This window comes from Rhinopithecus roxellana, chromosome 9 (genome assembly GCF_007565055.1).
Source record: "Rhinopithecus roxellana isolate Shanxi Qingling chromosome 9, ASM756505v1, whole genome shotgun sequence".
Classification (NCBI taxonomy): Eukaryota; Metazoa; Chordata; class Mammalia; order Primates; family Cercopithecidae; genus Rhinopithecus; species Rhinopithecus roxellana.
In genome coordinates this window covers 93,558,946-93,581,736 of record NC_044557.1, presented here as the reverse complement: position 1 = coordinate 93,581,736, position 22,791 = coordinate 93,558,946, and the positions used below count along the sequence as shown (strand labels likewise).

General features: G+C 39.8%; 1 protein-coding gene across 10 annotated transcripts in view; it reads right to left on the bottom strand.

Annotated features, from left to right (window-relative positions):
* Positions 1 to 22,791, bottom strand: part of TMEM71 (transmembrane protein 71) — a 60,103-nt gene that overhangs the window by 7,002 nt on the left and 30,310 nt on the right. For 3 of the 10 annotated variants that reach the window (XM_030938173.1, XM_030938175.1, XM_030938169.1), the window contains exons 6-8: positions 14,536 to 14,721; positions 9,748 to 9,823; positions 2,032 to 2,093 (exon numbers count right to left, since the gene is read on the bottom strand). In XM_030938173.1, coding sequence (XP_030794033.1) covers positions 2,032 to 2,093; positions 9,748 to 9,823; positions 14,536 to 14,721 — 324 coding nt within the window. Of the gene's footprint in view, positions 1 to 1,872; positions 1,931 to 2,031; positions 2,094 to 9,747; positions 9,824 to 14,535; positions 14,722 to 22,791 lie in introns of all 10 variants that reach the window. The other 7 variants (XM_030938171.1, XM_030938176.1, XM_030938177.1 and 4 more) reach the window with 4 other exon arrangements.

Genomic DNA, 22,791 nt, shown 5'->3' with positions numbered 1-22,791 from the left:
TTTCAAGGCTTTGGTGGTAGATACAAAAATGAAGTCAATAGTCCTTGTTTTCACAGGTCTTAAATGCAAATGTGTGTGTATATGAGGCTGGTGGACAGGAAACAGAAAGAAATGGAGTTGGGAACAAGAGAAAAACAAGTCAAAGTATGTACACAAGTAATCAAAGAAGGAATCTCATTCCATAAATGAGTCAGAAGATAAGACCATTTGTTCAGGATAGAAATATTGTCCTAATGTAATTTCTTTTAGGAGAAAACAAACAATGAGCCCAGAACAATGGGAAGTTCTGAGAAAACAGCAGGTGATATAACCCCTGCAGGATGGATGTTGGCTCTTCCAGGAGGCCCTCCCTGAACGTACTCCCCTCTCCGCTGAGTCTGGTAAACCGACCTCCTTGTGCTCCCCCTGGCTCCTGTACTAACCTGATATTTGCACTTACTATATTAAAAGGCAACTTCACCTTGCCCCTTACATGTCCTTTACTCTAATGAGATGATGAAATCTCAAGGCCAGCCACATGCTGGGGCATTGACACCCTGGCACCTAGTGACTGTGTCTAACCCATGGTAGACACTTCATTAACAGCAGTTGAGCTGAACTGGGTACCCCATACCATATAGAACATATCATAAATTCTCAATAAAGGTTTGGTAACTTAGGTGGTGCCACTTTAGAAATCAATAATTGTTTTAAACAAAAGTCATTAATTCCTTTTTCTTTTTCTTTTTGTTTCTTAGACAAATTCTCTCTCTGTAGCCCAAGCTGAAGTTCAGTGGCATGGGCACAATCACGGCTCACTGCAGCCTCAACCTCCTAGGCTCAAGCAATCCCTCCACTTTAGTCTTCCCAGTAGTTGGGATTACAGGTGCACATCACCACACCCAGTTAATTTTGTTTATTTTTTGTAGGTCTCACTATGTTGCTCAAGCTGGCCTAAAACTCCCGGACTCAAGGAAGTCTCCTGCCTCAGCTTCCCACAGTGTTGAGATTATAGGTGCGAGCCACCACAACCAGCCTGTCATTAATTTCAAGGGCTAAATTACAAGGATTTCTTGAGTTACCCAAAGATTCAATTTTCTAAATATCAGGTTGAATAAAACTTAGCTATATGTGCACCCCTAGACAACTGAAATATCTAGAAATTGTGGGAAGCATCACTCAAAATGTCAGTAAATCAATATTGCCTAGAATCCTAACTAAAATAAATTTTCACTAAACCCCATTGTGATTTCAGAATTAACGCAGATTTTGTAAGAGCGCCATGGTGAATTACAGACCTCAGTCTCCAAGCCATGTGAGTTTGCCTCTGGCAGCCATATTGAAGTGAAGGTAATTAACACAGTTCATCTTGCAATAGGATAGTGCTTTCCAGACTGTTTGAAATTCTATGGGCATCCCACCCAGACCTCAGTAACCCTTTGAAATATGCTGAACCATGGCAGTTAACACACAAGGGGATCATTAAATGAATAAGAGAAGGCACAGAAATCACAGTTTGTAACTGAGATCATTTCATGGGCAGTTTGCCAGCTATTTGGGAAAGTCTAACACAAAGGTTTCTTAATATGAGGTATTTATAAAGTGTAGTGTTATGAATCTACAAAATCACTTTAAAAATTATTTTAAAGGACATTGCCTTTCAAATTATTTTCTAAGTCCTGTGCTTAAAAATTATTTTGATGTAAAAATTTAGGAGACAGGATGATAATACTATTAAATTTTAGCAGTAACAGAAAGTAGTCTTCAGGACAAATGATCACGACGTTTTCTATACACAGTCACTGCCATCTACTATGCAGCAGAAACCATTCTCGGATATCAAATTATGGTCACCTTTGTCCAGACAATAATGACAACACAGGCAACACTTACTGAGCACAGGCAGTGGCTTTGAAATAGCTGGCAAGGCTGAGAAACAAGGATTTCACATCTTGAGCGAAAAAGAGAAAATATTTAAAAATCATTTTAAAGTGACCAAAATTGGAATGAAATACAGGCATCATCGCAGTAATCTGGGAAACAGTTACTTACAAGCTATAGTTATCATCAACGAACATGTGAAGACACTGGCTAATATTTCTCCCATAAACCATCTGAAACAACAAGATAGCTCTGATTTAGCATACTAAAGTGCATTTTCAACCTATGTGATTTTCCTAGACTTACTATAGACTTAGGATTTCAAGGTTTACTATAAAAACTACAGTAATAAAGATAGTGATATTGGAAAATGGACAGACATACAGATCAATGAAAGAGAGTAGACAGCCCAGAAGTAGACTCATGCAGCTAGAGTAAACTAATTTTAATTGAGATGCAGAAGCGATTCAAAGGGAACATACCATCTTTTCAACCAATGGTGTTGAAACAATTGGATATTTACATGCAAAAAATGAACCTCCACATATATAACACACTTTACACAAAATTTAACTCGAAATGAGTCATCGACCAAAAATGTAGACTGTAAAAGTGTAAAACTTCTAGAAGAAAACATAGGGGAATATCAATATGACCTTGTATTTGGCAATGAGTTTTAAAATATAATACCAAATGCACAATCCATGAAAGAAAAGAAATGAATAATTGGACTTTATCAAAATGTAAAACTTTTGCACTGTGAAAGACACTGCTAAGAGAATGAAAAGGCAAGGTACAGTCTGTGAGAAAATATTTGCAAATTATGTATCTGATCAAGGACTTCTATCCATAATATATAAAGAACTCTTAAAATTAAATAAGAAAATAAGCAGCCCACTTGAAAAAATGAGCAAAATATCTGACCAGACACTTCATCAAAGTATATATACAAATGGTAAATAAGTATAAAAACAGACGTTCAACATCATTCATCATTAGAGTAATGCAAATTAAAACGGTAAGATACCACTGCGTGCCTAGTAGAATGGCTAAAACCCAAACAAACTGGCAACACAAAATGCTAGGGAGGATGCAGAGCAACAGAAACTCTCATTCATTGCTGTTAAGAATGAAAAGGGTGCAAACACTTGGAAGATGGTTTGGCCCTTGCTTACAAAGTTAAATGTAGACTTACCATAAAACCCAACAGCTGCACTTGGTATTAATTCAACTGAGTTGAACTCTGTGTCTGTATACAAATCTGCATGTGATTCTTTATAGAAGCTTTATTCAAAATTGTCAAAAACCAGAAGCAACCAAGACACCTTTCAATAGGCAAATGTATAAACAAACTGTGGTACATCCATACAATGGAATATGATTCAGCAACAAAAAGGAATGAGCTAATTGTAGATTAGCATATTTGTTATTGCTGTGGGTTAGTATATTTTCTTAGAGGAGGTGAACAGTTTTCTATATTAATCATATACAAGCAAAATATTCCATGGGAGAAATAATTTGTTCTGACAAAATAAGAAATTAAGGGAAGACAGAAATGGTGGGAAAAACTGAAGTCCCATAAGTGATGGCAGCAGCAGCAGCCTATCTGTGGCTGCTGCAAAGAGGCCAGCTGCAGTAGGGGAGGCGTGGCCAGGGTTGTGTGCTTCACAAAGCCTGAGGGAGCCTGGAATGGGAGGGAGCCCAGAACAGGAGGGAGCCCAGAACAGGAGGGAGCCCCATCCTCCTAGGTGTAGCTGCAGCCGCCCAGCCACTGCTCTGAACCCAGGTATCCCTGCACTCTTGGGGGCTTTGGAAGCCCCCCTGCCCCTGCAGGCTTGGAAGTGCCTGCTCCTGCCCCTGGCCTCTCCCTGCTTGCATTGCCTGCTCTGATTTCAGAGCAAAGTTGTGGCTAGGCCCGGATGCTATTACAACCTAGCAGTGACCAGATCCCACACTTGTTTGCTCACACACCCCTCACCACTTCACACCTTACTTGTAAAGGCTCAATATATATCTGAATAAGAGTCACGGCAGTGAAGAGATGGAGATCTAGATCACCCACACCTGTATATTCCACAGCATATTTTGTCTATAAAAAAGATGTTCAGACCAGTCAGACTTAACACTCCCTTTTAAAAACAAACATTTCATTTAATAACAGTAATGCCTCTTCTTATCCTGAAATAAAGTTCGTAAGTAATATAACCCATCTACATAAGTAATCTAGAGATGATTTAAATTATATGGGAGGATATACATATGGTATTTGCAAACACTACATCATCTTATATAAGGGGCTTCAGTATTCAAGGATTTTGGTATCTGAGGGAAGCTCTAGAATCAAACCCTCTTATGTATTAAGGGACAACTGTATTCAATGCTTGTACTTTCCAGTTATGAATAATTTATATCTTGAAAGATACAAATTATCCTGTCTCTCTCTGTCTCTCTGTCTTTCCCACCCCATTCTCTAACTTTATTACTACATCTATCTCTATTGCACTTCACAACTGCACATTGTTCTGTGGCGTGGACAAACTTAATTTATTTATTCAGTCCTCTATTTATGGACATTTGGGTTGTTTCTATTTTCTGCTATTACCAAAATGACGTGCAAGGGACCCAAAATAGCTAAAACAATCTTGAGGAAGGAAAACAAAGTTGGAAGACTCATGCTTTTCCACTTCAAAACTTACTACACTGCATGCAAAAGAATGAAGTTGAAGCATTACTTTATGCCATATACAAAGATTAAGTCAAAATGAATTAAAAACCTAAATGTAAGAGCTAAAACTACCAAACACAACAAAAGATAGGTGGGAAACTTCATGACAGTTGGTCTGGCAATGATTTATTGACTGTGACACCAAAAGAAGAGACCACAAAAAAGAAAAAAAAAAATTGAGAAATTGGGCTACATCAAAATTTAAAACTTCTGCACATCAAAAAATACATTTGATAGAGTGAAAAGGCAATCCACAGACCAGTGAAAATATTTGCAAATCACATATCTGAGAAGGGGTTAATATGCAGAAAATACAAAGAATTATTTTAACTTAACAATAAAAAGCAAACAGCCTGGTTAAAAAGTTTCAGAGTACTTGAACAGACATTTCTGTAAAACAGATACACAAACAAACATCAAATAAGTACATGGAAAGATGGTCAACATCATTATCCATCACGCAAATGCAAATCAAAACCACAGTGAGGTATCACACCACACCCACCAGGATGGTTCTAGTCAAAAAGACAGACAATAGCAACTGTTCAGGATGAGGAAAATTTAGATTCCTCATACATTGATGGTGGGGGTGGGAGTGTAAGATGGTGAAGTCCTATTGGAAAACGTTTCAGCAGTTTCTAAAAATACTAAACATAGACTTACTATATGCCCAGAAATTCAATTCCCAGATATTTAACCAAGAAAAATGAAAATGTATGTCCACTTGTACACCAGTGTTCATAGCAAGATTATTCATAATGGCCAAACAGTGGGAAAAACTCAAATGCCCATCAACTGATGGAATGGATAAACAATATGTGGTATATCTATGCAATGGAATATTATTCTTCCATAAAAAGAATGAAATATGACACATGCTACGACATGGATGAACTCTGAAAACATTATGCTAAGTGAGTCAAACCAGACACAGAAGTCCACATATTGTGTAACTCTGTAGGAAATGTCCAGAATAGACAAATTCATAGAGACAGAAAGTACATTAGTGGTTTCCAGGAAGTGGGAGAGAAAGGAATGGAGACTAACTGCTAATGGGTACAGGGTTTCTTTCTTCAGTGATGAAATTGTTATAGAATTATAGTGGTGATGGTGTTACAATTTTATAAATATACTAAAACCACTAAAAGTGCACTTAAAAATAATTTTAAACTGCTTAAAAATGCAATGAATAGTATTTTACATATGTCATTTCACACAATAAATTATTTGAAAAGGTATGGCCAGGTCAAAGGAGACATGTAACTTTAAACTTGGTCGACGTTATTGAATCTCCCTACCTGGGGATTAGGGATTTTTTTTTTTTTTCAAGATGGAGTCTTGCTCTGTCACTCAGGCTGGAGTGCAGTGGCGTGATCTTGGCTCACTGCAAGCTCCACCTGCTGGGTTCACACCATTCTCCTGCCTCAGCCTCCCGAGTAGCTGGGATTACAGGCGCCCGCCACCACGCCTGGCTAATATTTTGTATTTTTAGTAGAGACGGAGTTTCACCGTATTGGCCAGGATGGTCTCAATCTCCTGACCTCACGATCCACCCGCGTCAGTCTCCCAAAGTGCTGGGATTACAGGTGTGAGCCACGGCACCCAGCCCCCAACTGGGGATTTTAAGAATAAATTGCTAAAAAATTCACAGCAATGATGGAGCACGTCTGCTACTTCACAACTTTGCCAAAATATGTGACCAAGCATTTGAATTTTTGTCAATATGATGGGTGATGATGTCACTGGGTAGATTTATTTTAAAAAAGAATAACATTTTTGTGGTTTTTATTTTCAAAATGTGAATCATTTGAAAGAGATTACAAATAAATACAAAAAAGAAAAGAAAATATCATTGGAAAAATCCCACCATACAGTAAAAGTTATTAATAAAATCTAGTGAATATCCTTTTGGAAATCCCTTTATATGCATTTTAAAACTGTTATTCTAAAATGAGCTCTAACATACATACAGCAAAGCCTATAAAGTATACAACTTGATTTTGATTTTTTAATATAAACACCTGTAATTTTTACCCAGATCAAGACACAGAATATTTCCTGCACCCTATAAGGTTCCTTGGTTGTCCCTTTCAGTATATACCCTTGGAATTAATCACTATTCTTACATCTATAATAATTGATTTGTCTTGCCTTTTCTTGAATTTTGTATACACAGGTTGAGCATCTCTAATTAAAAAATTCAAAATCTGAAATGCACCAAGTTTGAAACTTTTTGAGTGCCTACACGGTACCACAAGTGGAAACTTCCACACCTGACTTCATGCCACAGGTGCACAAAATTACTTAAAATATTGTGTAAAGTTACCTTTAGGCTGTGTGTATATGAAACATAAGTGAATTTTGTTTAGATTTGAGTCTCATCCTCAAGCTATCTCATCATGTATATGTAAATACTCCCAAATGTAAAAAAAAAAAAAAAAAAAAAAAAAAAAAAAAGTCCAAAATCCAAACTCTTCTGGTCCCAAGCATTTTGTATGAGGTATACTCAACCTGTATGTGCAAACATATCGACTTTCCTGTCTGTCATGTGTCACTTACATATCTATGAGAAATATCCGGCCAGGCGTGGTGGCTCACGCCTGTAATCCCAGCACTTTGGGAGGCCGAGGCGGGCAGATCACAAGATCAGGAGATCAAGACAATCCTGGCTAACACGGTGAAACCCCGTCTCTACTAAAAATACAAAAAATTAGCCAGGCGTGGTGGCAGGTGCCTGTAGTCCCAGTTACTCGGGAGGCTGAGGCTGGAGGATGGCATGAACCTGGGAAGTGGAGCTTGCAGTGAGCTGAGATCGTGCCACTGCACTGCCGCTTGGATGACAGAGTGAGACTCTGACTCAAAAAAAAATAAAAAAAAGAAAGAAACATCCATGGTCTTGCTCACATCTATACATTTTTAGTCAATTTTTAATTCAAATAAACATTAGAATAATTTTAGATATGCAGAGTAATCAGAAAATTAGGACAGAGGGTTCTCATGTGGTCCCCAGTCAGCTTTCTCTATTATTATTACTGTGGTATGTTTGTCACAATGAAGAAACATGGTAATGTACCAACACTGGTACATTAGTACAACAAGAGTTTTGGAAAGTCCTGCTCAGATAATGTATTGAATGTCCCTTAATTTTTTTTATTTTATTTAATTAATTAATTTATTTATTTATTTTGCTATTTTTCTTTTGGTAGACTGGGATTTGGAAGACCACAGAGATAAAGCGCCATTCTCACCACATCTATCAAGGGGACACGCAATCAATGTAACTGATCCCTGTTGATGCTGACTTGTTCACTTGCAGCAGTGTTTGTCCAGTTTCTCCACTGAAGAGTTACCTTTCTTACCCACTTCCTTACTCTACTTCCTGGAAGACGTGTCTAAATGCAGCCCTCCCTCAAAAGATTAAGAGTTAAGCTCCACCTCTTAAGGGAGGAGTATCCACAAACATTAACCTAAGGAACATTTAATTCACAGTCCTGTGAAAGGAAAGAAAGGGCTCTGAGATCAACTTGGAGGTTTGGAAAACACTAAGTGAAATAAAGCCAGACGTGTTCCCTCACCACATTATTTCACTGATTATTATACTAATGCACGTCATGGTCCTCCAACTTGGGATACAGAATGCAGAATTTTGCAAATTTATTTTTAACCACAGGAGCACCTCCCATCCTCCACTTTTGTTCCTTTGGTCCCATTGTGATCTAAAAATGTTTTGCAAACCTCATAATTATCTGGGAAGCTTATTTTAAAATACCAATTCTCAGTAAATCTAAATTAGAATCTCAAGGGATGGGATCCAGGACTTTGTATTTTGAAAAGCAGCTCCTCCAAGTGATGCTGCTGTATTTGACCCTCAAAATGTGGGACTCGAGAGCAGGCAGCACTTGCTGGCCAGAGTTCAAGAACCATAAAGACCCCTGGACTGTTGTATTCACCTTTGTTTCATCAATTCAACAAATATCAAAGAACCCCTGGCACTGAGGATGTTGAAATGAGGGAGACACACAATGTGTCTGCTCTCAGGCAGCTCATATTCTTCTAGGGGGAGGCAGATCCCATTGAAACTTCAACAGATAATCATGTCACAGTCAGAGGGTAATAAGTGCTTGAAAGAAAAGTAAAGCAAGGTGCATGTGACAAACAGTGGCATGCTATTTATACAGGATTTTCAGGAAAGACCTCTCTGATGATGTGACATTTGAACAGATTTTGTAAAGAAGTAAGTTCACATGTAACGAGGCTATCTGGAGGTTTGTAAGAGGCAGAGTGAACAGCAAGTACAAAGGCCCTGAGACAGGAGTGGGCCAAGGAACTCGATCACTGCCCTGGAGACTTGGATAGGGAAAGAAAAAGAAGGCAAAGGAAGAACGTACGGGCCAGAGAGTAGAGAACAAACATATCTTAAGAAGACATAAAGAGACAATTTATGTGGGGATATGCAAATACAATGGGAAGGGTGGAGTCTTTGCAGGGACCCTAAGTCCCATGGTGGGAACTTCAAGTGCCTTTGAACTCCAGGTATACTTAGAGTGTACCTGTAACAGGAGCCACTTTTTTTTTGAACAAAAAGCAATACATGGTAAAATACAATTTTAAGCAAGGTACACTAGGTTTTGTATGCTTTCTAGATTTTTATGTATTTATGTATTTATTTATGTATTTATTTATTTTGGCAGAGCTTTGCTCTTGTTGCCAAGGCCGGAGTGCAATGGTGGGATCTCGGCTCACTGCAACCTCCGCCTCCCGGGTTCAAGCAATTCTCCTGCCTCAGCCTCCTGAGTAGCTGGGATTACAGGTGCCCCCCCCCCCAGGCCCAGCTAGTTTCATATTTTTAATTTTCACCATGTTAGTCAGGCTGGTCTCGAACTGCTGACCTCAGGTGATCCTCCCACCTTGGCCTCCCAAAGTCCTGGGATTACAGGCATGAGCCACTGTGCCTTGCCTACTTTCTAGGTTTTGCATGCTTTGTAAGAGGATGGAGGTGGGCAATGAGAGATAAAGGGAAATTTATCATGGACAGACAAATGAACAAATCTTAACAACAAAGCTACCTAAAATGTTTTGTGGAATAAGGCAAGGAAATCATCAATCAGTTATAGCTTCACTAATTATGAAATACCACTGCATGAAAATAAAATCTGAATTACCTTGCACATGCAGAAATGATTAAGCACACAGCAAGCAGGATGGCCTGAAAGAAGACCTCTTGCAACAGACTGGTTTCTAATAGGAAGAACAAAAATAAATAAATTAGAAATCATTGCTGATTCAATCATCTTGGAACAAAAAATCATCTCAAACTTCCCTTCTACCCACCAAAAAAAAAAAAAAAAAAAAAAAAACTTTTGGAACGTATGTCAGTTCAAGCAACGTGTCATAAATGAGAAGATAAAATTACCTTCTGTTATACAGGGCTGTCATTAGAAAATTTCTGCAACTAATTACTTTCTTCAATCACTATAAAATAAAAGACTATGCTGTTTACACAGTTTAGGGCTGCCTTTTGATCTAACGTTGGGGAAAGGCTTTGTAGAGTTTATGATAATGTAAGAAATCTAACTCTATGACTGTGATAATAATAATGTCTAAAATCTGTAAAGTGCCTTATAATTCACAAAGAGCTTTTATACGTTAGTTCACTTAAACAGCACAACAACCCTGTGAGGTGCACGCCATTATCTTAGTTCTGCAAAGAGAAGAATAAGACTAAGAGAAATGACGAACACGTCCAAGGTCACACAGCTATGAGGTGTCACAGCCAAGATTTAAAAACCACTTCTAGACAGAACATAACATTTTGTCTGAAGCAGGCAGGGAAAGACAATTGTGACTTCACATACCGGAAGTCTCTAAAGACCAAAAATGAGAACATATATTATGAAATATTTGTCTTTGCAAAACTCTTTGCAATCAGTACAATATTTCAGTACTGCCAAGCCACAGTAGAAACTACAAATCATCCAACAATTATAAGCATAAGAGTGAACCTCAGTATTATTGTAATCACCTTAAAGAAATTAAAGCTGGTTTAAGGATTACCACATAAAAGACCTAAAGGAGAATATAAACAGACCTCAACTTAATTTTTGCAAAATGCTTCAAAAGCTCAATTTTGCAACAGTTGTTTAAAACTTGGAATGACTTTATGTTACAAATGCATTTATTTTTGCTATTTATGCCATGAATGAGGATTGAGTCAGCTAACAAAACCTACTTAGCCCATAATGCGGGTGGAATGCTGAAGATTGGCAATTCAAAATATCACAGTAGTAAATTATGTCACTGCAAATGTACAGTCGTTCATGTATATTGTGAATTCAGTTATTGTGGATTCAATTGAATACTCAACCATCCTTCTAAAGTGTGTTTCTATTCTTAGCCTACCCTGATTTCATGTGGAATTTGGAAAACATTTCCTCAGAAACTAAACCCAGCTTGAAAAACTGCAAAGTTCACTAGACTTGGATACTGAAGGATGAATGGGCTTAAATTTGAGATCTACAAAGATATGAATTGTGTGATTTGAGACGAATTATTCATGAATTCCTTCTTAAGTGGCCATTTACTGAATACCTTTTTCAGCTCAGCTCAGGTGTAACCTCCTTCAGGAATCCTACCTTGATTCTACTAGCTCCTCCTTAGCCCTTAGCTTGCTCCCTCTGTGCTCCCATTATACCTTGTTCATATCTTCGCTAACTCTCTTTCGCATTGAATTAAAAATTCTGTAATATTTCTCAATATTCCCCCACTAGACTGCAAGCTCACTGAGAAAACAGTCAGCATCGATTTCCTGTTCCCTGGGGACAGTGCCCATATTTTCCTCGAGGAATCACCTTTCCCCCTCTGTTGGTACATGATTTAGTGAAGTGACAGATTTTTGCTCACTTTCCTCCTAGCATTTATTCTTTTCAAGCTTTTTGGAGTTTCACATACTTATCAACAAAGTTTTGTTCATGTGAAACAGGCCCTTCCAGAACCAATGAAATTCAATTATTGGCCTCTTGTCATTAGTCTAGACGGACGTAATCTCTTTCTGCTGAACTGGAAACTGGAAAGGTATAGGCACAGAGCCACCAGGATCCACCATGGACAGAGGGTCTTTTTTGTTTTGTTTTGTTTTCTTTTCTTTTTTTTTCTTTTCTTTTTTTTTTTTTTTTTTTTTTGACAGGGTCTCACTCTATTGCCCAGGCTGCAGTACAGTGCATGATCTTGGCTCACTGTAGCCTTGACCTCCTAGGCTCAGGTGTTTCTCTCACCTCAGCCTCCCAGGTAGCTGGGACTTCAGGCATGCACCACTATGCCCAGATAATTTTTTGTAGAAATGGGGTCTCACCACGTTGCCCAGGCTGGTCTCCAACTCCTGGGCTCATACAATCCTATCACCTCAGCCTCCTGAGTAGCTGGGACTACAGGTATGAGCCACCATGACTGGCTAATTTTTGTATTTTTTGGAGAGACAAAGTCTCACCATGTCACCCAGGCTGGCCTGGTACAACCTTTTAAAGAGTAACACAGACACAGAAGAGAAGAGAAAACAAAAAACACAGAATGACAGGATCCTGCACTGTAAGCCTGGGATTTTCATTAAGATGAGCCAATAAATTCTATTGAGTAATCTACTTTGAGTTGGGTTTCCATCCACTGGAACTCAAAAATCTTAGACTGATACAGGTGATGTACCTGCCTTTATCTTTAGCACCTGAAAGAGAACATACATGCAAAACCTACATGTCAAGGGCTTAATGGAAGATAGAGACCTTGTTCACCCAGGACTTCATAGCCTAGTGAGAAAGAGGAAAATAAACAGTTTCTATAGAGATATACAGAGTGCTAGGGAAGCAAGAGGAAGTAAAGTGCTACCTCCACCAGGCAGAAGCAGGTAGAGAAGGTGCATAGAGGTGGTCTCATTTAATTTGAGACTTGAGGAAGAGTAGGGGGCCACCCAGGTATAGCAGGTGGGAGAGACATTCCAGACACAGCAAAGAGCTTATATTTGTTCTTACAAAACTCTTGGCAAAGGGTACAAAGGTTAACTTTATCTGTCTGAATCTGAATATTCTTATATGTAAAATGGAGGTAGCACACTTATTACTTGGTCCACCAGTAATGAAGCATTATCTCTGTGCCTATGTGGGCATTTTGGAATTCACAGATGACTATGACCTAGTGCTCATCTTTAAGGATCTCACAGAGGCAAACATGCAGTAACAGTGCAAATAATGGGCATGAGAAAGAGAAGTCTTGGGAGCTAGGGGAGCACCAAGTATGGTGAGCTCCTTGGAGAAGGTGGCTATCGAGCCTTCTTAGGTGTTGATAACCTGTCATTCCAACACCTGGAAAGGGAACTAGAAAAAAAAACAAAAAACGAAACCAAAAAACCCTTGAACACTTATCTAGTAGCTGCACTGGGAACAAAATGTACAAAGTATATTGATCTTAAGAACCAGAAGAGTGATGGCCAGTGAAGTGAATATTTATGATTTTGTGGAAGCAAATAAAGAGAAAATATTTTTCCAATTTAACTTCAATTTTATGTAACAATAACTTCACATTTACTGAGTATTCAGTAGATGTGACACAGTATGCTAAGTACTTTACATGAGTTATTTTAGTAACGACAAGGTAGGAATTACGATCATCTCCATGTAGAGATAAAAATGTTAAGTTTGTGGCTCACACCTGTAATCCCAGCACTTTGGGAGGCAGAGGCGGGCAGATCACGAGGTCAGGAAATCGAGACCATCCTGGCTAACACGGTGAAACCCCGTCTCTACTAAAAATACCCCGTCTCTACTAAAAATACAAAAAACTAGCCAGGCGAGGTGGTGGGCGCCTGTAGTCCCAGCTACTCGGGAGGCTGAGGCAGGAGAATGGTGTGAACCTGGGAGGGGGAGCTTGCAGTGAGTGGAGATCGCACCACTGCACTCCAGCCTGGGCAACAGAGTGAGACTCGTCTTCAAAAAAAAAAAAAAAAAAAAAAAAAAAAGTTAAGTTTGAGAGGGTTTGGTAAACTTCTTCTGAGTTATAGCTAACGAGTAGGGAGCTGGGCTTTTAATCTCAGCAAGCCAATGACAGAGTGGGCTCTTTTACCTTGGTGCAGCACCATGTCCAAATACGCTTAATCTGACATTAACAAACCAGAGATTAAGGGGCATGCTTGTTGAATTTATTACAGCTTTACTCCCGCAAGAAAATACTAAGGGATGTTCTTTTTGTTCTTTCTTCCTCTTCCTCCTCTTCCTCCTCCTCCTTCTCTTCCTCTTCCTCTTCTTCTTCTTCTTTTTTTTTTTTTTTTGATGGAGTCTCACTCTGTCACCCAGGCTGGAATGCAGTGGTGTGATCTCAAGTGATCTCAACTCACTGCAACCTCCACCTCCCAGGTTCAAGTGACTGTCCCTGTCTCAGCCTCCAGAGTAGCTGGGATTACAGGCATGTACCAACACACCCGGCTAATTTTTGTATTTTAATAGAGATGGGAGTTCACCATGTTGGCCAGGCTGGTCTCAAACTCCTGATCTCAGGTGATCCACCTGCCTCGGCCTCCCAAAATACTGAGATTACAGGTGTGAGTCACCGTGCCCAGCCTCTTTTTTCTTCTTATGTAGTATGTCCAATACACAGCTAAGAATTAAAATAGCAAACATCTGTGTATCTTCCACTTTGCTTTACTGAGGCCTAACATTTTACAAAATATTCTCGGAATTTTTAAAAAATAAAACACTGCAGATCCAGTGCTTTTGGTGCCTCTAACATGACACCCAAAGGCAGTCATCGTCTCTGAAAAGGGTAACTTGGGCTCTGGCAGAGGCCCTATATCCTCCCTTCCTCACACAGGTTGGTACCAGCTCCTAAGTGCACATTAGTCATCTCCAAGTCATTCTCAGGCTCTGAAAGGAAGAATTCTTTGGGTGTGGATTTAAAACACCTGAACTCACCTGAATGATCCAAACTATTCTGGAAACGTTCAGAAGCTGTCAACTGGGACTGAGGAGACAAACCGTCGGTATTTCCTCCAGGAGGCTGAGATATGATGTGGCTGGAAGAGGAGGTGATTGCAGATTCTGCATTCATCTTCCCCGACTCCCAGTCATCGGTCGGAGAAGAACAGTGTAAACCATCTGCTGAAAAAGCAGAGGGGTTCAGTGTAAGTGTGTGTGTGTGTTCGGTGACTGCTCAATGCACAGTTAGTTCCTAATAATCACAAAAATAGTAACATTGATACACTATTGCACTACCATAGTGGGATGGGAGAAGGATTTTTGGATAAGATAGTGTATTCATCTGTTTTCATGCTGCTGATAAAGACTTTCCTGAGACTGGGTAATTTACAAAGAAAAAGAGATTTAATGGATTCACAGTTCCACATGGCTGGGGAGGCCTCACAATCATGGTGGAAGGCAAGGAGGAGCAAAGTCACATCTTACATGGATGGTGGCAGGCAAAGAGAGAATAAGAGCCAAGTGAAAGGGAAACCCCTTATAAAACCATCAGATCTCATGAGACTTATTCACTATCAGGAGAACAGCATGAGAAAGACCCATCACCATGATTCAATTCCCTCCCACCAGATCCCTCTCACAACATGTGGGAATTGTGGGAGCTACAATTCAATATGAGATTTGGGTGAGGACACAGGCAAACCATATCAAATGACATTTCAATTTGTCTTCATACTTGAAGGTTGAAGAGAAATATCTTCGGTACAGAGATAAACAAAGGCCAGAGGCATCTTCAGTGACATTGAGGCTTGTATAGATGGTTTTAAAGGAAGTGTAGTCCGTATATAAACCTCACATCTTTATAGGACCAAACTTTACAGCAGTCAACTCCTTCTACTTCTGATTCATTTATTCATTCAACATTTATTGAATGTGACTATATATTAGACATTGACCTAGCTGCTGGGATACAGTGGTGAATTAGAACAACATCTCTGTCCTTACATATTGCTGAGGGGCAGGGGAGAAAATATCTTGTGACAAGTGCCATGAAGGAAATTCTGCCTCTATAAAATACATTGAAATGCCTAGATAAAATATAGCAACCATCTGTTTAAACTTTTTTATTCAAAGAGGCTATTTCATACATACATAGCTTCAAGAACATGCACCCATTTTCTTCTATGATGATTCATACATAAATATATTTTACTGGCCCTAAACTTAGTCTGACATTCTCACAAAAAAAGTCAAGTTTATTGCAAAAGCATGCATGCAACATTAAGTTTCAAACATGCTAAGATGACTCCTCATAACACTTAGTGTCTTCAGTGTGAGGTCACCAAGGAATGAATTTTAATCCTTGATTCTTAGTTTGAGTCAGAGATTAAGGGATCCAAAATGCTCTAAGCCAAGCTTCCTTGGAAAGGATGAATGTGTTAAGAATGCCTTTCAACCACAGGGAAAGTTAAGCACCACACCTCTGATTCAACCACTGGACGTCTCCCATTTGGTTCACCTGGCGTAAATGTACCTAGGAATTCTCTTGGTTCTGTCTTGAGTGGTCTGTGTCATATTTCAGGGTTTAACTTTACTCTTATGATCTTGGGTAAGAATTCGAGCCAGTTTAGAACTCATTGACTTGGAAGCAAAGCCACTCAGAAAGAGCAGCCAGAGTCCTGCTTTGGGATGTAGGTGTTTTCTAAGCTGACATCTGAAACGGACTGTACATGCCCAACACATGTTATTTTTCTTTAACTCTATAGCTGAGCTCAAAAGAAGGAAATATTCCCAAAGCCAAGCCAGGGAAACCTAAGCATGCGCTGTGAACAAAGCTTCCAAAAGGGGTGGGGGAGAGGGCCTTAGAAGTCATAGTAGTCAAAGGTCTATCGATTAACTGACACTAGGAACAGAAAAAAAGGCCTTGGTCTCAAGAGAGGCAGAAAATTAAAACCGAATTTCTGTAGGGACTCAAAATGCTATTTCCTCAATGAAAGGATGGCTAGGGAAAAAAATCTGCCCACTGGTTCTAGGAGAAGGCATGAAAGCTTATCTCTTTTGGCCTACGTAGTGGGTGGGAGGAAAATGTCTCCCTGAACACTTTATAAGTAAGTGGGTTTTTAGTTAATTTTTTTTTTTTTTTTTTGAGACGGAGTTTTGCTCTTGTTGCTCAGGCTGGAGTGCAATGGCACGATCTCAGCTCACGGCAACCTCCGCCTCCCGGGTTCAGGCGATTCTCCTGCCTCAGCCTCCCCAGTAGCTGGGATTACGGTCGTGTGCCACCACATCCAACTAATTTTGTATTTTTAGTAGAGACGGGGTTTCTCCATGTTGGTCAGGGTGGTCTTGAACTCCCGACCTTAGGTGATCCACCCACCTCAGCCTCCCAAAGTGCTGGGATTACAGGCATGCGCCAACATGCCTGGCCTTGAGTTAAAATTTATACTAACCTGGGAAGTTAATATTTTAAAAAGTCTCAGGCTGGTACTAGCCCTGTGACATCTGCCAGAAGCCAACGTAAAAGCTCTCTGTGGAAACACACTCTCAGCCCAAGCTGCACAGATTTCCCCAGATAAAGCCCAAAGGACATGAGCTCACAATCTAAAATTATAAATTATGCAGGGAGATAATCTCCCATGGGTAAGGAGAATAAATATGGTGCTTCAGAAAAAGATAATCCTGCAGTGGGAGATGATGGGAGTAGCCATGATGTTACCATCTGGCTTTAAGCTTTGAGCAGGAGGCATGGTGTTCGGAGAAATTGTCCTAATTTATTTTACCTTGGGGAAACTGAAGACCTGTAAAATTTGTGTGTTTTGTTTTTTGTGTGTTTTTTTTTAAATACCCATAGTATGTCCTTATTTTTGCTTCTTGTCTAAACAGGACAATTATTTCTATGGTCCATCTAAATTCTGATTTCATGACTAAGGGAAATATGCATATCTACTGGGCAAATATTTGGTAAACTTATAAATTGTAGGACACTTAGATGGGAAGGAAACAAGGGAGGATAAGACACTGTCCCAAAAGAAGTTGAAATCGGGGGGGGGGGGGGCGGGGTGTGCATGCATGCACGTATGTGTGTTTGTGTGTGTGTGCATGTACACATGAGTCAACAGTAGGAGGTGATAAAGAAGGCATCACTTACGGACAGGGGAAACAGACTGTCATTTGCTAAAAAGAGATGAAATGTGGTTTTGTGGAAATTTCAAGGACTTTCACATCAGAAAGACTGGGACATACATTCTAAGACTAACAACAGGGCAATTTGCTTAATTTTTCTGACCCTGAGTTTCTTCATGTAAAAGAGGACAGTAATGTCTACTTTCTTACAGCTGTGATAAGTAAAGGAGAAAATACAAAAATGTAAACATCCCAACATATGGTATAGATGGAGAGAATAAAAATTTCTATCACTAATAGACATTGTAATAGATATCGTCCCTAGTTACATGACCAAATGTGATAATCAACTTCATGGGGAGTGGGGGGTGGTAGAAGGGTACTGATGAGTCAGCAAAGGATGTTTCAAGGTAGAAGTGATTTTTAAGAATTTATCATTCAATAATAAAAGAAGCTTATTACTTGACCTTGGATAAGGTAATTTTACTTTGAATTATATATACAGGAATTTGCTATACCATGAAGAGATTCCTAAACCTGCTCCAGACATTTCTAGGCACAGGGTTTATCCCATATGGCTGCTTAATTGCCCTGACTTTACCATACGACACAGTCCTCTCTAGAAGAAACTGCCCCAGGAGAGGGAAGAGATTATAATCTCTGCCCCCTGCCCCATCACAGAGCTGAACAGGCATAGCAAGAGGGCCTCTGGGAAAGACCAACTTGACTGGTGGGGAATAGCCACAGCTCCTGAGAAGGGTTTAGAGGCAGGGACAAAAGAAGAACAGGGAGGAAGAAAGGAAAGCATCAAGGAGATGATTTTTACCTTGTAGTAGGAACTTCAAGGGGAACAAGCAGGGTAATCTGAACAGCTGCAGTTAATAAATAGAGACTTTCTCTGCCTTGATTGCTGTCATGGAATGTCTGGAACATAAAATGACTAAGGAAAGATACCAACCAGCTGGGAAGAAAGACTGAGGCAGCCCCCAGGTGACATCCCCAGAGAAGACCCCCAAGCCAGAGGATTTGGGAGGTGGAGCAAAAATAAGTGGGGAGGAAAAAGTTGCATGGATACAGGCCAGGCAGATCTATTTATTCATTCAATGCAGTTGCAGTTATTGTATATACTGCCAATGCTGCTCTGGAAGAAGGAAGTCAAATTAGATACTGCTCTGCCCTACTCATGATCTGGAGAGGGACATATATGCAAATGAACAATTAGGATGCAATGAGGTAATTGCTACAATAAAGGCTGGAACAAGTTGTCCAGTGGGAGTCTAGGAAAGGGTATCTGAGTCTGTCTGAGGGAAATCCAGGGAGGCTTCACAGAGGAGGCAGTGCTTCAGTGGAAACTGGAAGGATGAGTAGGAGTTCTTCCAGAGAGACAGCAGGAAGAGGACGGGCCAGGCAGAGAGAAAGAAAGTAAGTGGGGATGGGGAGAAATTACAATACATCAATCTATGAGAGACCAGGGTGGGTTGCCAGAAGAGTGAGTCCTTCTGTGTCGCTAGACAAGAGCATGTGAGTGAGGTCAGTCCCAGGAGATGGTTCTGTCTGGGCTGCTAAGCAGAGGTCACATTGTGTGGGGTCTTATATCACATTCCAAGCTAATATTGATTCTGTGGGTGATTTAGAGTCATTAAAAATTTGAGCATGAGTGTAACATGAGTTGCTTTGTGTGTTAAAATGCTCACTCAGCAGTGAGAGATTTGCAAGATTCCCAGTCTCCCATTCTAGGAGCTGAGGGATTATGGGGCTCCAAAAGACATTGGGGTCCTCATACAACAGTAGTTCTTAATAGGCAGTGATTTCTCCTCCCTGGGGACATGGTGCAGTATCTCGAGACAGTTTATGTTGTCACAACTTGGGGTGATGTGAGGAGTGTTACAGGCATCTACTGAACAGAGGCCAGGGATGCTATTAAACACCCAGCAATGCACAAGACAGGTGCCACAACAAGGCATTACCTGCCCACAATACTATGATGCTGAGGCTGAGAAACTCAGTCATTGAGAGAGCGGACCTAACCATCTAAGGCAACTGGATCATTAGAGTCCTTTCGACAACTCTGGTAGGTGCTTCGAGTGGTGATCACGTGTCTGTATTTTCCTGGTTGTGCTTACTCTAGTCAAAACACTCTGTTCTCTGCCTTCAGAGGACAGATCATAATTTATGATTTTATAATTGTTACAGAAATACAGACAATAGGATACATAATTTGTGTGGTTTTTTTTTTTGTTGTTGTTGTTTAGTGTCTGCCTCCCTCACTAGATAAAGGCTCCATGAGAAAAAGGTCACTTCATCTGTCCCAGACACCAGCAATTAGTACCCAGCTCATAGTTAGCATTCAGTAAGTTTTACAGAGAATTCAGTAATGGGTGGGATGTTAAGATGTGTAGTGTTGTTATTTGCAAAATCTAACATAGGCCTGCTATAACAGAGTGCAGTAACTATAGAGAAAGTGGGTCGGTATTCGCCACCACAGAGGCTAAGGCTGAGCTAAGACTGCGACTTCAAGAGAGGAGAATAGCTGGTGGGCTGGCTCCACCTGTGGTCCCACTCGGACTGGATACTCAGCTGGGGTTTTGGACTGGGGAATTACTACTAACCCTGCAGGCTGCCTTGCACCACCTTACACATAGCCTTTGGCAGCTTGACAAAGCAGTCTGTGGATGCATCCCTGCTGGTTGCCATAGAGAAAGGAGTGGCAGAAAATGAAACATGCAGATCATCCAATAATGACCAGGCTCCTGAGGGGGTCCTGGACCATGATCATCCCAGCACCATGCATGGTAGCCAAAAGGTGGAAGCAGCCCAAGTGTCTATCCATAGATGAATGGATGATGAAAATGTGGTATATGCATGCAATAGAATATTATTCAATCTTAAAAAAAAAAAGAAAAACTTGCCATTTGCAACAACATGGATAAACCTGGAGCACAGTATGCCAAGTAAAATAAGCCAGTCACAGAAGGACAAATATTGCATAATTCTCCTTCAATGAGGTAGCTAAAATAGTCAAACTCATAAGAGCAGAGAGTACAATAGTGGCTGCCAGGGGTTAGGGGTTGGGGTGGGGGAAATTGGGAGCCATTGTTCAATGTGAATACAGTCTCAGTCATGCTGAAAGGATGAGTTATAGAGATCTGCTCTACAACATAGTACCTATAGTTAACAATATGGTATTTATTAATAAGGTAGCTCTCATGTTATGTTCTTAACACACACACGGAGACACAGGAACCTTTGTGACATGTTGGATATGTCTATTACCTTGAGTGTGGTGATGGAATCTTGGGTGTCTGCATATGTCTAAAGTCATAAAATTGTACGCATGAAATATGTGCAGTTCTCTGTATAGCAATTACACCTCAATAAAGCTGTTAAAAAAAAAAAAAAAGGAGGCTAGCTGATCAAATCAATGTGGAAGTGAGAAAGACATGGGAACTTCCACGGCTAATTGCATATTCATGAGTGCCCCTTAACTACAATCTGGGTAGATGTGGACGAGACTGTAACAACAGTAAAAAGATGTGCTGTTTCCCAGGGCTGCCCAGTTGATCATAAAGCTTTGCGGCTGAGAGTTGGATGAAATAAAAAATGTATCCTATGTAGAATACTGGAAATTGTACACAAAATTTTCTAAAAGAAAAGATGGCATTCGACAGAGAAACCACAAAATGTCTTAACATTCAAAAATGATCAAGGAGATTTTTCATCTCTGAAAAGACATGATTTAACTTTCCCTAATTGACAGTGAACTTTCTTCTCCAAACTTAATAACAAATAAAAGGATTATAATGCAAAAAATATTTTACCAAATAGCTCTAGTTGTATTATTGTTGAAGATATCTATTTCATTCTGTTTAACTTGATCTGTAAATCTGATGTAGTTTACTTTTGTCAGGCAGATTCTGTATCTTCTAAGCACATTTTCCATATCCTTTTATATAAAAATGGACATGATTTTCTATAAAGAGAAGCCCAAAGCCACATGTAGATGTTGCCATCCCAAAGATATTTATGTGACAGGCATGAATTCTAGAGAAAGGCACGCACCTCAAGCTCAGGTGACTTGCCTGGAGTCATCCTGCTTTTTCTAGGACTGGCAGAAATAGAGCCCATCCTGTTCAGTCCTCCCTGCGTGAATCCTCTACTCTCCTTCAGTATGACTCACAGGCTCTGGGAACACATCCCGAATTGCAGTATTGGGGCCTGGGTAGCTGCAAAATTCCGTGGCTCAAGAATGAATTGCAACTAATGAGGAAAGGTGTCAACACAGCTGGGAAAGGGGTGAACTGAGGACAGACAAAACAGGCAAAAACATCCTCTTGCCTGAAAAATGAAGCACAAGAAAATCAGGGGAAGTAATGTTTGATTGCATCCATTGCTTGGAGAGAAAACAGCAAAACAATTTAATTTTGATTTCTTCTGGAGTCTTCTAACTAGGCATTTCCAGAGAAAAATAAATTGCTGATAAAAGTCACGGGGCCTTGGGTAAATCCGGAAAGCAAGAAGTCTGGGGAAGATGTGATTACTCTGACAGCAGAGATGAGAGATTTCAAAGTCCCGTGTGCGTCCAGGTTGACTAATTACTGATTTTGGATGGAGGTAGTTTGATTTGTTATATTTAGAGGATATTTGGAAACCATGAGAATTTTAATAAGATACCTCATGCATGTGCAGTATTGCTGTGGTCCAATCACTTTGAAATTGTTTGGACATATTTTGAAGAGACAATGAAGGAAAAACTAGACATTAATTTCTAAATATGTGAAATACTGTCTTTAGAACAGTGATTCTCAGACTTTAGTCATCCAGGCATCATTTTCCTGATTTTTGCCAAATCCCAGAACCTGCTTGCTCTCAGCCATTTAATATTTTCTTAAAATTGTCTCATTTTACATTTTTACTTTAAAGCAAACTTTATATCAGTCACATAAATGCCCTAAACAGAAAGTAAAGGTAAAAATAAGTACAATGGAAAATGTAACCTTATTTAATGTGTGTGAAATACTGGTGAAGCAGAAAGCTCTGAGCCTGTTCTTGGTTAAGAAGAACTTTGTTAAAACCAAAGACAGTGTAGCAAATGTCAGAGAATCTGACAGCTACCAAGGTTCTAAACTGAGC